The sequence below is a fragment of the Anolis sagrei genome, chromosome 4 (assembly GCF_037176765.1).
Source record: "Anolis sagrei isolate rAnoSag1 chromosome 4, rAnoSag1.mat, whole genome shotgun sequence".
In the NCBI taxonomy this organism is placed as follows: Eukaryota; Metazoa; Chordata; class Lepidosauria; order Squamata; family Dactyloidae; genus Anolis; species Anolis sagrei.
The window spans coordinates 147,993,480-148,008,263 of NC_090024.1; the positions used below are offsets into that span (position 1 = coordinate 147,993,480).

Genomic DNA, 14,784 nt, shown 5'->3' on the forward strand with positions numbered 1-14,784 from the left:
CCAGATGACCTCTCTCAGAGGTTTCGTGTATATGTTAAATAGCTTGGTAAACAAAACAGAACTCTGAGAAACCCCACAAGTCAGTGGCCAGGAGCTCAAACATGAGTCCCACAGTACAACCTTCTGGATATGGCCTTCCAGGAAGGAATGGAGTCACTGTAAAACACTGACTACCAGTCCCATTCCAGTGAGACAGCCCATAAGGATATGATGGTCAATGGTATATTGAAAGTTGTTGATGGGTCCATGAGAACTAACAGGGACACACTCCCCCTGTCTAACTCTTTGTGGAGGTCATCCACCAAGGTGACAAAAGCTGCCTCTGCTCCACAGCCAGGCCTCAAACCAGACTGAAATGGATCTAGATAATCTATTTCATCTAGAAATTCCTGGAGTTGGGAGGCCATCACACGCTCCAAAACCTTGCTCAAAAAGGGAAGGTTGGCCACTGTACTGCGAGAGGTTGTGCTTATTGCAAAACTTTGGAATTTGCAGTGTTGCGGCCTCACCTGACATGAAAGTATACATCTTAGGATATAATGATGCAAACTGAGCCCCCCCCCCCTTATGAGGGAATCAAAACCTGGAATTCAGAATGGTGATACCACACTCCATAAGATGGAGTGTGGCATCACCATTCTGAATTCCAGGTTTTGATTTAAAATTTACCCCATAAAGGTCCAAATCCATGAAAACCACTATCCCAGTGGTTCTCAACCTATGGGTCCCCAGGTGTTTTGGCCTACAACTCTCAGAAATCCCAGCCAGTTTACCAGCTGTAAGGATTTCTGGGAGTTGAAGGCCAAAATATCTGGGGACCCACAGGTTTAGAACTACTGCACTATCCCTTTTGGGAACCACAGGAACCTGGATAAGAAGCCATCTCTTCCGCAATGATCTGGAATCTTCTCCACTGCATTCTTCTTGAGTCATGTGAGGAATGGGAAGGCCCCTCCTGGTATGAAAATCAGCTTGACATGGAAGCAAGTGGGAACCAATGCCGACTCCTTGCCTGCTTTTATGAGCAGCCTCCTTTGCTTTGGAAAGTACATGTGGTGCGCAGGCCCAGAAAGTGTGTGCGCCTGCAGCCAAGTGCCTTCTCTGGAGTAAATTTGCCTCTCTGCCTTGGAAATGTGTGGCGTGCAGGCCCAGAAAGCGTGCATACCTGCCTGCAGCTGAGCACTTCCTCTGGAGTAAACTTGCCTCCTTGCCTTGGAAACATGAGGCATGCAGTTCCAGAAAGTACGTGTGCCTGCCTTCAGCTGAGTGCCTCCTCTGGGGTAAACTTGCCTCCTTGCCTTGGAAAGTGCATGTGGCAAGCAGGCCCAGAAAGCATGTGCGCCTGCCTGCAGCTAAGCACCTCTAGAGTAGAGCTTAAATGCACAAAATGATGGAAGCCCCTCCCCCCATAATGGCCCAATAGAAAACAGATCTTTCAGCAACCCAGAGCAAAAAAAAAAAAAAAGATATCTGCCCACCCAATTTTGGGAGGCTCTCCCCCAAAAAGACTGGGGGCCCCACTGAAAGCTGGGACATGAAACAAGTCAAGGTTTACCCCAAATGCACAGCCCTAGAATTGCTATCAAAACAGATTTTGATTTCTTAGATTTAGCAACAGTCGTTGAAACCAAAAATACAGGATGATTTAAGGCTACCAAATCTGAGACCTGTAGCAACGTCTCCCAGCAATAAAGGCAGAGTTTTCAAGTAAGATTTTTGAGGTCCTAAGATGTAAAGCCGCAAAAAAAAAAAAAAAAAAAAAGGGGGGGGGGTTATTTTTTACCATGCCTTCTTCCCCCCCCCAAAAAAAGACACAGTGAGTGTGCATCAGAAAGAGAAACTTTCTGACCACTTTTAAAATAAAGCTTCAAGAAGGCAGTAGAGGCCATCAAAAAAGGAGATTTAGGTGGGAAACAAAGGAATATGGGGAGTAACAAAAGAAGGAATTCTGGGGTAAAGTGAAACCTTTTTTTCCCTAAAAAAGCAGTAAACAAAAACATAGCAAGAAAGAAGGAATTAGAAGATTAAAGATAAAGATTAAAAAGTGAGGGAAGATACTCAGAAGAAGAACCCCTACATAAAGTTGTTCTAATGGTGGGTGGAGAAAAACAGAGAAGACAGTAGCAAGCTGGAACAAGTGTAGCAGTGATATTCTGCTACGTTACTCAGTTCTAGAAAATTGAGAATAAAGGCTCTGCACAGACACAAAACTCATCTGTGTTACGGCAGAAAGACCACAAAAACAAAGGATTCCATCTTGAAACGCTACTCATCCTGGCTGCATCTAGTTTTGTGCTAGAGGGGAGGTTCAGTTCCCTTTTCTGCAGTAGTAGGCCTTAATGAAAAATCCAATGTTTTACACTATACATTTGTGATATTATCATTCCACTTTAACTGCCTGAATTCCAGTTTAGGATAAGGACATTCAGAATTCTCAACCACAGAGCTCTTCTACCTTGTCAAATTACACGCCCCCCACCCCAAACCGGGATTTCATAGTCATGGCAGTCAAAGTGAAATCACAAGTGCTATAATTGTCATGTAAAGGATTGCTCAGTTTACCAGTATCATTTTGTAAAATGTAAAATTGAGCATCACTTACATAAAAAATAACAAAAAGTAAGAGATACAGAAGATGCTTAGCAGGTGCGGTGGTAATCTGCTTAGCAGAAAAGTTCTTGGAACAAGATCCCGTGCACATGAAGATTAATTTGGTGGTCCCCCTGCCCCAAAATCCTAGACTTGCTCCTAAACAGTTATACTGCAAAATGCAATTGTGGGGTTTCATCTCCGCTTTACCTTGGCTTCCTCGGATTGCATTTGTTCAATTTAGAAGCATAATGATGTTTTTCCTAACTGCCAGCTCCATATGAGAGCAAGCCAGTTCTTCTGATAGTCAAGCTGTGTTCGTTCTGACTGCTGCATTAGCTTCAGTAATGAGGACTCCATCGGCCAAATCCTGCCCTTAATTAGACCTCTGCTATCCTGTTGCTTCCCAATTCTGCCCTTGGTGACACCTGTGCAGCTCATCCTTGTCAGTGGGGCTACCAGGTGTGTGAACAGAACTGCAGCCAGTTGATGATTCTGTTGCTAATGATCTAACTCTACAGTCAAAACAATTAGCTGCTGGGAAAACATAAGCGGGGGGCAGGGGGAAGGTATTTACACAGATTTTTAATTTGCTGATGCTCCACAGATCTATTGGGTAAGGAATTAAATTTAGACCAGGCAAAGCTGGACTTGAATCTCACTTCAGCCGCACAGTCATTATGCTGTGTTGGGCAATCTCTACTGCTGAGACTGAAGGGAGGTGGATGTACACATTAAGATAACCGCAAGGTTGATGCTGAAAATGGCAGTTCAAATTTCCCTATTGTCCAAGTGTAATGCATGCTAACACCCGAATGAGTAGATTTTACGTGTTTGTCAGGCTGGTGAGGAAATCTCTGATGCCAGAGCAGCTTGATTGTACTTGGCTACAGATTACGAAGAGAGAGACAAGAAAGTCGTGGGACAGGCTGACCAGACAGAGATTGGCTGAGGGATCACAGAAAATACTTTTTAAAAGGAGCCTTGGAGGTTCGTGTTAGCCAACATTTCACAGATGAAGACCAGGACCAAGAAACACCAGTGTGCAGTCTAACATTATTGATAAGGAAGAACATTCAAGTGAGTAGAGGTTGCAGCTGTTTGTTTTTGCCTAAGCCTACTGGGCAGGACACGGTTCCTTCTTTTCCCTACTTCTCTCTCCACTCTACTGAGCTAAATGAGAGCAAAGTCCTTTGCACTTTGAATTTAGTTTTCAGCAATAGAAGTTATCGGAGGACAAAGGAGGAGAGAGAAACGAACATTTAAAATGTAGCTGAAAAAGAGATTAATCAAAGATAGGGGGTGGAGAATACGGAGACTTTCACATTTCCATTTCCATTGAAGAATTTTCAGTCTACTCACTTGAAAGTTTTATTTGAAAGATACTTATCCCAAATCCCATAACTGTTCTGCCTTGAGTGGAATAGAGAGTTTCAGGTACAGCTTCAGAACTAGCACAACAGATTTTAGCAATCCGTTTAGGACAGTGGTTTCCAACCTGTGGTCCATAGACCACCAGTAGTCTCCAAGAACGAAAATATGGACTGTGGCCTCACCATTACTACACTGTTGCCTCGAAACCACTAGAGCAACTGGTCTTGCAAAACCGTCTTGAAGTGCTGAGGCAATGGGGATATTGGGAGGGGAGAGGCTGACTGCCTATGAATGATCACTACTACCACATCAGCTCTATTATTAAATATGATTTTCTGTGGGGGAGCAGATGGTGACTATTGGATGGCATATGTTCTGTAACAGAAATTAGAGCTGATGTGGTATATCCAATGCAATTTTCTGAATCAGCACTCCACACCGAATCTAAAGGATTCGTAATCCTTTTGGTACTAATGTTGGAGAATGGTCCCTGGTCAAAGTGGTTCTTGTTCAAGTGGTCCCTGGTCAAGTGGTCCCGGGTCAATAAAAGGTTGGGAACCATTGGTTTAGGATGATTCAGCCTTCATCATCCATTATGAAATATAGTGCACTCTTGATATTTGTTGTGTTTTGGTTTCAGGACCCCTGCTAATACCTAAATCCATGTATGCTGAATCCCCATTATATCCAATTATGTAGTAAAATGATGCCCCTTATATAAAATGGCAAAATCAAGGACTGCTGTTTGGATTTTTTTTAAAATTAAGCTGTGAATGATTGAATCTGTAAATACAGCTCTGTAGCAATATAGGACTGTAATATATTACTTCATTCAGTAAAATGTTCTTGGAAAATAATTTTCTGAGATACTTTGTGGAATGTTATTTCCATCTCCTCTTCAGTGCTGGAGATACTTGCCCCTCCTAGGGAATATTTGATGAAATCTCACTTCTCATTGTTTTTATCTGCAGATATGAGGGACAACATTAGGAGGTCATTCTCAGATCTCCTGCTCACTATAACATGGGTGTCTGCTTAATTTGGTACTCCCAGAAAACAAATTACAATAATTCTTTGAAAACCTTGTGAATAGTTTCTGGTTGATGCTCAGAACAAATGGTGGCAGCGTATCAGACTCTGAGTAAAAAAGAATATATAACAAATGTGTAGCAGATTCAGCCAATCTTGGATTAGCCTCTTCAACCCCCAAAGAAAATGTAATGGGATTAATACTGAGTCCAGTGCTCTGGAACATTTTCATTGAAAAGTGTGTAGAGGTAGAGGATGGAGCACGAGAGAGAGAGAGAGAGAGAGAGAGAGAGAGAGAGAGGGAGAGAGGGAGAGAGAGAAGAAAGAGACAGGCAGATGTACACATTTTCAGTTAGTGGGGAAAACTATGAAACATGATTGGATCAGCAGAGAAAATTGCCATTAAGTCAGCCTTTGATATGCATGGATTCTGCATCCATTGCTTCCACTATCAATATCTTGAATATATATATATATATATATATATATATATATATATATTAAAATCCAAATCTTATACCTTAGTTATACAATATTATATAAGCGCCATCATTTTACTACATTTATCCAAGAAATGGCTAAATAAGGCCATCCATTACAATACAGGCAATAGGTGGGAAGACAGTGAGTCATTGGACTGTTTGTGCAAGAAGCCAATCCTCCTTAGAGAAAGAACAAGGGGAAAACTACTGCCAACTCTTTCCCTGATATAGGAGGTCACCCTGAAATGGTGTATGCCCTCTCTACTTGCCAAAATGTGCATCTCTTGCATATGTTAATAGTCTGTGAATAGAGCTGTAAAACAAAGGGGTGTATTTTCAGACTAACATGAAATATAATACAGTCAAGGCTGCTCAGAGAAACATTGTGAATTCTATGTCTCCCAGAGAAAGTGGTTTACCAATAATTTGAAAGAGACTTTGTACAGGGAAATGCAACCAAACACAACAAAAAAGGTTCCAAATTAAAATGCCACATAAGTGAAAAATATTGAAAGTAATGTGTGGAGTAATTGTAAAATATTAACTTTTAAATGTAGACCTAGAATTCAATTTCCAAACAAGAGTCCTCCTCAATCATTCTGATGTGGTTTACTAGTGAGGTTATTGTCTTCTTTTGTAATATTGTAAAATACAGGGAACTCAAGAGACCAGGGCATAAATTAAGAGGGATCCTTTTATCCAAGGCTACAGCACAATACTTGTATTATGTCTCCCAGAAGACACACTCAAAGGGAGCACATATGTGCCTGAAAAGTCATATTGTTCATTTTAAAATGAAAAGAGATATTTTGGTGTATAGCACAATATCTGGGAAAATGAAAGATGTGCAGATTAGATATGTCAAGCAGTTATTAATCAACAGCAGTGGAGAAATGGGGGAAGGCAAATTAGAAAAAAAGAGGGGGGGGGGGAAGGAGTGGATAAATGCTTAACTCTAAGGCAGATGGATGAAAACTAAGTTACCAAAAATGAGGGAAAACAGGCATATTTGTTCTCAGGAATAACATCATTCACTGCAGAAATGCTAAATAGGTTCAGATACTTGTGAGAACATGAAGATACAGCAAAGCTTCAATGACAGAAGTGTGAGAAACATTACAATCAACTAGTTTTACAAGTGTGTTAAGACATTTTTAAAAAGTTAGATCGATACTTCTCTGTGCTTTAGCAATGGATTCCTGCATTGATGGGGTGGGGGTTGGAAAAGATCCCATGGGGCCCCTTTGAGTTCTAAAGTCCTATTATTCTGTACCAATGAACCACTCTGAAGATTGGTTTATAGTAATCCCACAAGCTGCCCAAGCTGCATCCTATGCATCTCTGGGGTTTGCAGTTTGATCAGAGACACACAAGGAGTTCTCTGTGAAAAGGCCCAAGATCTCATATCTTTCAAAGTACTTCGATATAAGCATGATCATGTCCATGTTGTTTGCCTAGAGGTGATAAGATTCAGCAGAAGACATCTGAGCATTTTTATTTGAATGGGACAAGAGGGTATCCAAAAGTGACCTGCTCCACCTGAGCCCAATGGAACATTCCACACAGCCTGAGCTTCGGAGAAAAGAGGTCACAACTTTATTGGTCACAGATGCCTTAAAGCTGGCATCCTGCATTGTTCCTGAATCTGGGCATCGGCCAACCTGCCTGTTGATCAATGAACCAAAAGTATCTTGTGTCAGAAAACCAAAGGGAGGGGCAAGACAGAATCACAAGAGTGAAACACAGTATTGCCCCTCCTTCTGCCGCCCTGGGGGTGCCAGAGGTCCCATCTCCAAAGCTAGTCAGACCTCATAACTCCCATATCCTTGGGCTTGGCCGACACTGATCCTGGATCCAGGATCCTGGATCCAGACTCATGCCAACTGCTTCCATGATCCTGGATCCAACTGCTTCCATGATCCTGGATCCAGACTCATGCCAACTGCTTCCATGACAACCACCAATAGAGCTAAATTTCATACCGTAGTTGTGATAGCTAAGCAAAACAACTATCAATAGAATACATTGGCTTAGAGGCTACATTGGAACCACATAGTAGAAAACTCTGCATGTGGATATATTTTGATTGTGCTGTGTGTTGCATGGTAAATCTGAACAGCTGCAAGCAAGCAAATGTGCAAATGCTCTTGATCCCGTCTGCTTCGCAAGCACGCTTGGTGGGGACGAGAGACAGGGCCTTCTCTGTGGTGGCCCCTCGGCTGTGGAACTCCCTGCCTAGGGATATTAGATCAGCCCCCTCCCTCCTGACTTTTCGGAAGAGAGTAAAAACCTGGCTCTTCGAGCAAGCATTCGGAACCCCGGAATAAACAGTCAAGTTTGAGATGGAGAATGACCCAGGAATGGCCAAGACAATGAAACGGATTGGATGAGGATTGGAATGAGAGGATATAGCTCTTTTTAAATTGTTATTGCACCGTCTTTATTGTCTAAATGCACTTAATTGTTTTTGCTTTTTGAATGTATGTATTGATGGCATCGTATTGTGCCGATATGTAGACCGCCCTGAGTTGCCTGCGGGCTGATATGGGCAGGATATAAATAATGTAAATAAATAAATAAATGTGTATGTGCATGAATGATGTCACTCCACTTCTAAACCATTGAACTGAATGGAGATGCTCCCCAACAGACAAAAATTTCTAATAATTTCCAGAGGAGACTTTACATATGTACAAGACCCAAAAGGATTCTAGTCAATGGGTCTTCTTTTGAACAGAAAAAAGTTATTTCCTATTGCTGGTTTTGCCAGTCTTACAAAATAAAGAGAAGTTTCACATTGGTTCACCACTTTTCAACTCTTTCTTCTCAAAAATGAACAAAGTTGTAAGCATTCTTTACATCTTGACTAAACATACTGACATGTGCATTTCTTATTTTTGCAAGGCTGGCATTTTACCTCCTGGTAAACATCAATAATGCAAAACATTACCCCCTGAGAAGTTTGCTTAAGTCAATGGGTCTCCTTTTTGGTCTCTTCTTTCATCCCCTCCAACTGTCCAGGTTTGGCAGAAACAGTTCTGATTAATCCTCTGCCATTCCAGTTTTTGGCCAGCTTTTTAAATGCCCCATTTTCTATTTCCTCCTCTTACTTTGCTCCTTATTTTGGTTTCTGCAATCAAAGGGTACTGCTACATTGTAGAATTAAGCAAGTTTCACACCACATTAATGTTAGAAATGTTAAAAATTAACTAGGTATTTTTAATTACAAAAATGTGAGTAAAGCACTGAAAAGGTTAAATGGATGCAATGACTCATCACTTCAATATAAGCAGGTGTGCCTGTAGCTTAGTAGCCATCAATCTGAAAGAGCCCTCAGTGTGAGAAGGCCTCAGTGGGAGAAAGGCCTTAGTGTGAGACAAGCTTTGGTGAAAGAAGCTCCAGGTTGAAGGCCATTGTGTGTGAAGCTCCAGTGTAAAGGCTGCTGTGTGTAAAGCTACTGTATGAAACTCCTGTGTAACTTCAGTGTGAGAAGAGGTTCTGTGAGAGTGAAGCTGTTTATCTGCATAAGAAAGACGCCCAACATGGAAGCAAAGACGGAAGTGTAAAGAACTTTACTTGTGTTATGAAAACCTTGTAAATAGTGCAACCATATTATTTTGCTATAAAGAAAAGCTTCCAATGGAAGAGATAACATTGGTCTGTGTGTTTTTGTTCTTTTTATCACTTTGGGCTACTGGTGCTATGTCATGCTGCTGCTAATAAGTGACTCTCCTGTCCATTTATGAGGAGGGTATTTTGTTAATAAGCCCACCTGTCTAACAATTAATTGTCATGGCTCAATGCTGTAGAATCTCTATAGTTGCAGTTAAACAGAACTTTCATCTTCTGTGCCAAAGAGTTCTATTGTCTTACCAGACTGTAAATTCCAGGATTTCATAGCATTGAGCCATGGTTGTCAAAATGGTATAAAACTGCATTAATTCTACGGTACAGAGTGAACTTGAGTTCAAAATGCAAAAGCAGTTGACAATCAACTAATTCAGTAAGGGCAAGAAGAGAAGAAGAGGAAAGGGAGGGATCTTTCCCTTTGCAGTAGACTCAGCAAAAAGCAAGGTGCTGCTGCCTGTCCTGCTTGTTTATTCTTTCTCATTATTAGCCTTTCCTATCTTGACCACACTGCAATGTTGCTTGGCCTGACGGGTTCCAATTTTCATTAACGAAAACATTTCATTGTTCCCATATATGTGACCAACAAAAAGTGGTTGAAAAATTATCCCCACCATTGACCCATAGTAATGCATACAAGCATCCAATCAAATGAGCTATTTTTTATAATGCAAGTCTTTTTATAATGCAAGTCTTTCTTTTTCTTACCTTTATTGTTAGGATGGGCTTCTTTGGAACAAAGTGTTTTGTTTCCAACTGGAAAAATGGGCCACTCTCTTCCTTCAGTTTCAACTTATTTTCAGCTAGTATCTTCTTGCGCTTTTCCAGGTAGGGGCCAAAACTGGGAAGGGTCTAAAAAAAAAAACATGTAATTATGGATGTGTGAGAATGTATGTGAAAATAGTGGTCACAGTAGTCACAGCATTATTTCCCCCATTGGAATAAACAGCTTCCTCCTATGTTTGTTATTCAAAAGACAGCCCTATCGTATCTATGATTCAAATCCTGAATACGTTTGTCTTGCCCTTCGCTTTTGCTTCAGGGTGTCTGCCTAGTGTATTTATTGTTAAAGTGTCACAATTGTTACATTCTGATACTCATTCAGTTCTCATACATTCTTAAATTAATCTACACTGGCAAACTTTTAAAACAAATATTCAATATTCAGATAATTGGGAGAAAAAATAGGGTTGGGAGACAATGGCAGAATTGTTAATGGGTTATATTTCTGTCTTGAACAGATATTGTTGCTAGATCGAATTCTTCTTTTTATTGCAGCCCTAACCCAAATCTACTCTGGAACATGTGGGAAAATTTGCAGGCGGTCTGTGAAGCGTATTTATATGTGTGTGCATGAAAGAAACTGCAAGGAGAAGGAGGAAAGGGAAAACTTATTGTACACAGATAAGTCTGCTTATATAACTTTCTGTTTATCTTTTTTGAGCTATCTGGATTCCCAGCTGATCAAGACTACTCACATTTAGCATCTGTTACAAATATTCAAAACCAATATCTCTGGAAAAAATTTTGAACCTCGGGCAGAAATATATACATCTGAGCAAGTGGTGTCACTCCACAGCAGCCCATCACTTCAATGATGGGTATGCATTGTAGCTCCTCCAACCATAGCTTAATGTCTCTACCACACTTTTAACCTGCAGGCAGACATTTCCCAAAAGGCCTCAGTGAGTTCTCAGAAGTTTTGCAAGGGACTGCTGCAGCTAAACATAGAATAAGCATGTGGCCGAACACTACATTGAAAAACAGCACAGAAGAATGTCATATTATGGTGAATAATGAAATCACAATGCTTGGGTTTATCAGCAAAAGATTGGTTTTATTTATGATTTATTTATTATTTACATCACTTATATCCCGCCCATATCAGCCCGCAGGCGACTCAGGGCGGTCTACATATTGGCACAATTCGATGCCATCAATACAATACAAAAGCAAAAACAATTAAGTGCATTTAGACAAAAAAGACAGTGCAATAACAATTTAAAAAGTTGTTTCTCTCCCACTTTGGTCCATAGTAATTTTATTTGATTAGTTACCTTGATTTTCCTCCTTTATATTGTGGCAATGATAGCATTATTGATGCGTTCTGGGACCATGAGATGAAAAACAGCTCCCCACCCCCTGACAACCTTATATTGTATAGTGTCTGTGTGTGTGTGTGTGTGGGGGGGGGGGGTATATGTGTTAGGATGTCAGTATTACTGGCCTCCAATGAAAGGAGGACAAAATAAAACTGAGCACATGCTGACATCATGACAAGGAGAGGCAGGGGCAAAATTTACTAAAGCCTGTGCCACTCCCTGCCTCTCCTCTTTCCTTCATTTCTTTGGCCCAGCCTCCTGCCTCTGACAAGTGTAGGTTTGCTGGTCAATTTCAGGCTGGATAGACATCTGACTCTTTTCCACAGTTTTTTTTTGTGTACCCTACTTTGTTGATTGGAGAAATGTTAATTTGGGACCTCATGACATGATGGAAATTCAGTGTCTTAGGATGCTTCTGCCACAGTTCACCCATGGAGCTTCATGCTACCAATCACATGACATAACCTCACTTCTGATAGGGTTTTGTGGGTCAACTGGGGGGACAGCATCGTAGCAACAACATGGGATCATCCCTGTGTTCCACTTGGAACAATGGGCTGGGGGGGGGGGCAGGAAGCTGCTCAGTCATGCTTTCTCATATGTGATAGGGAAGCGTCAGCTGGCAGGAAAGTGGGGCATGGGACACTAGGATTGCCTCACTGCCCCCAATTCACCACAGAGGTGAAAGGTAACACGGAACCTCATTGATGTGATGAGGTTCTTGGTCTTTATGGCTGGCTTGAGAGTTTCACCATCACTAGTGGCCATGTGATTTGTGGGTTGGGGCCCTCAAGGAGGACTAGGAGCAACCCAATTTTGGGGGTTTCTCTCAGGGGCTTGGGTGTTTTTGCCCATGGGAAGCTGAGGAGGAGGTCTGAAAGAGAGCAATTGCTCCAGCTGCTCCTGCGCTAGGTTGTCCTCCCATACACACATTTTTGTATATCTCAGGAGAAAATTAAATAGATGACACTTTAAATAAAGTAACTTATATTTTAATCCAACTTCTATGCACGGTCCTGCTATTTCAAAGGTTGGTCAGTGAAATGATGGGTGCTCTTTCCCCCCCCTCCAGATGGGGATGCAAGCCATAGCTTCATGTTAAGTAGATGAAGTCAGTAGAGAAAGTAGCATGAATCTGCTGAGTCTGCAGCATAGACACATATGCATTTTGGCAATTCGACCAGTCATAACATAAACAACACTATGTATATACTCTATCTACAACAAAAACTGGAATATTTAGGAGCATAAAGTAATACAGAGCTCTCCAGTGTTATTTCAATGAGACTATGGGCCTCGCTTGCAGTTATCTATCAGCTTTGCATCACTGCATATGCGCTAAATACATGCCACTTCTATGAGTAAATTCACCAGTTATAATTAAATATTTATTATGACAGTTATTTTATTATCTACCATTCCACAGGAAATGTTTTCCTTAACTTGCCACCCCTCCAGATGTTTTGGAATGCACTCCCATCTGTGACACCTAGCATTATCTATGATCAAAGATGGGAGAGAGTGCAATACCTCTGGATGGCATTAGTTCTGGGCAGGTTGTACTAAGCTGTCACAGATATTGGGGGAGAAGCTTAGTTTGTTCAATATTTTTTTTCCATTTTCCCAGCACAACTAATGGATTTTCCACAAAACTATATAAGACATGCTCTGAGATTATTCTGACATGGCACTTACAGGGATATTGGATCTGTTCATATAATGGCAGCAAGTTGCAAGCAAACTCGAGAAACTGCTAATTGTATTCATTTCACTGTTTGACCTCATTGAGCTTCTTAATCTTTAGCCTCTGGGCTTGCTTTCACATAATACAGGAGCAGAGAAGAATACTAAGCTCCAAATGCTAAAACCCAGGAATGCCGGCTCCAATTTCTAACCATGCCAGAGCCCACAGACAATGCCTGTACGTCAATCCAATAAAGCCAGCTGCATCTCAGGAAGGTTGTCATGATCTCTGACCTGGCAAGTGGCACCGTAAATCAAACCTGGTTGGTAGGCTGGCCTCTTCCTGGAAAATGGAACATGCCCAAGGACAACTGGCTCCCCCGAAGGCATTTAATCAAACTGAGCCAGGCATGATAAATAGGAACCACACCATGGCTCAAAGCAGTATGTTGCTGTCTCAAGATAGACTCAATACACTTGCACCAGAAACCAAGTCTATATCAATTTCTTCTTCTTCTCATATTCATGAGAGAGGGGAAAAAATAAAAGGAAATTCTGTTGCTCTGCCGTTGTTGCATGAACAGTGATTTAAGGCAATCAGTCTATTTGAGAGCTGTGGTTTGGTTTGCAATGATCCAATACCCCACCTCCCCCAGTTACAAATATCTTACTTACAAATGACTCACAGTTAAGAACAGGGTTGAGACAACAGGAAGTGAGAGAAATCTACCTCTAGGAAGGGAAATTCACTTCTGAAAGTGTTATCATGTGGAAAAGGTATCTCCACAGAAGCTTTATCACCACTCCTTGTTTCTACAACAAGCCAGATTTTTCAAACTGCAATTATCACAGGGACAGAAAGTGAGGTGACATTTTCTGTACAGTGACACAGACAGCTAAACACTTAAAATGTGCATGTTCCAACTTACAAACAAATTCAACTTAAGAACAAACCTACAGAACCTATTTTGTTCTTAACTTGGGGGCTGCCTGTATTTTAACTGATGATAGGAACTGTGTGGCCCTGTAGCCCCAAGCATTCTGCAATATGGGCTATGCTACCAGGGCTGATAGGAATTGCAGTCCCTGACTAAAACCAATAAATCTTAATGAATGAAAGATCCTAAAAACCCTTCCAGTCGCAATTTTGCATCAGGATCCAAATGGGATTGTAGTAAACTATTTGGGAGAGCAAATTGGGAGACAGCTTGAAATAGCAATCACTTGTAAGATTCTTATATACACATAAGCAATACATGTTTTCTCATTCTTGTCTTTCAAATGCCTACTGATATTAGTCTGAAGTGGAAAGCCACCTGAGTAAGTGTGAGGTCTTCCCATAATTCTGAATTCTGATTTTTCAGCATTCTGGCTTTCACATCTGAATTCTGATTTTTCACATTCTGGCTACTTGCTTAGAATTCTTCAATAGGGGTATAATTCAACATCATGTCAGCAATTGAATGTGGAATTAAGTGGAAAAATGTGACTTAGGTAAAATTGTGCTGATTATATAATTGCAACCAGATAATAACTTTTATTATTATTATTATTATTATTATTATTATTATTATTATTTACATTTATAAATGTTCCAAAAGGATAACCCACATAGTTTAAGTCAGTGGTTCTCAACCTGTGGGTCTCCAGAAATCCCAGCCAGTTTACCAGCTGGATTTCTGGGAGCTGAAGGCCAAAATATCTGGGGGCCCACAGGTTGAGAAACACTGCTTTAAGAGTTAGACTAGTGCTCTGGAGACCAGGGTTCAATTCCCCATTTGGCCATGGAAACCCACTGGGTGACCTTGGGCAAGTCATATTTTCTCAGCCTCAGAGGGAGACAATAGTAAACTTTCTCTGAACAAATCTTACAAAGAAACCCCCAATTTATGGTTGCT

General features: G+C 41.1%; 1 protein-coding gene across 1 annotated transcript in view; it reads right to left on the reverse strand.

Annotated features, from left to right (window-relative positions):
• DPYD (dihydropyrimidine dehydrogenase) overlaps positions 1–14,784 on the reverse strand; it is a 594,355-nt gene that overhangs the window by 14,401 nt on the left and 565,170 nt on the right. Inside the window, exon 21 of the mRNA XM_060773944.2 lies at positions 9,810–9,953. Within this exon, the coding sequence (XP_060629927.2) occupies positions 9,810–9,953 (144 nt within the window). The remainder of the gene's footprint in view (positions 1–9,809; positions 9,954–14,784) is intronic.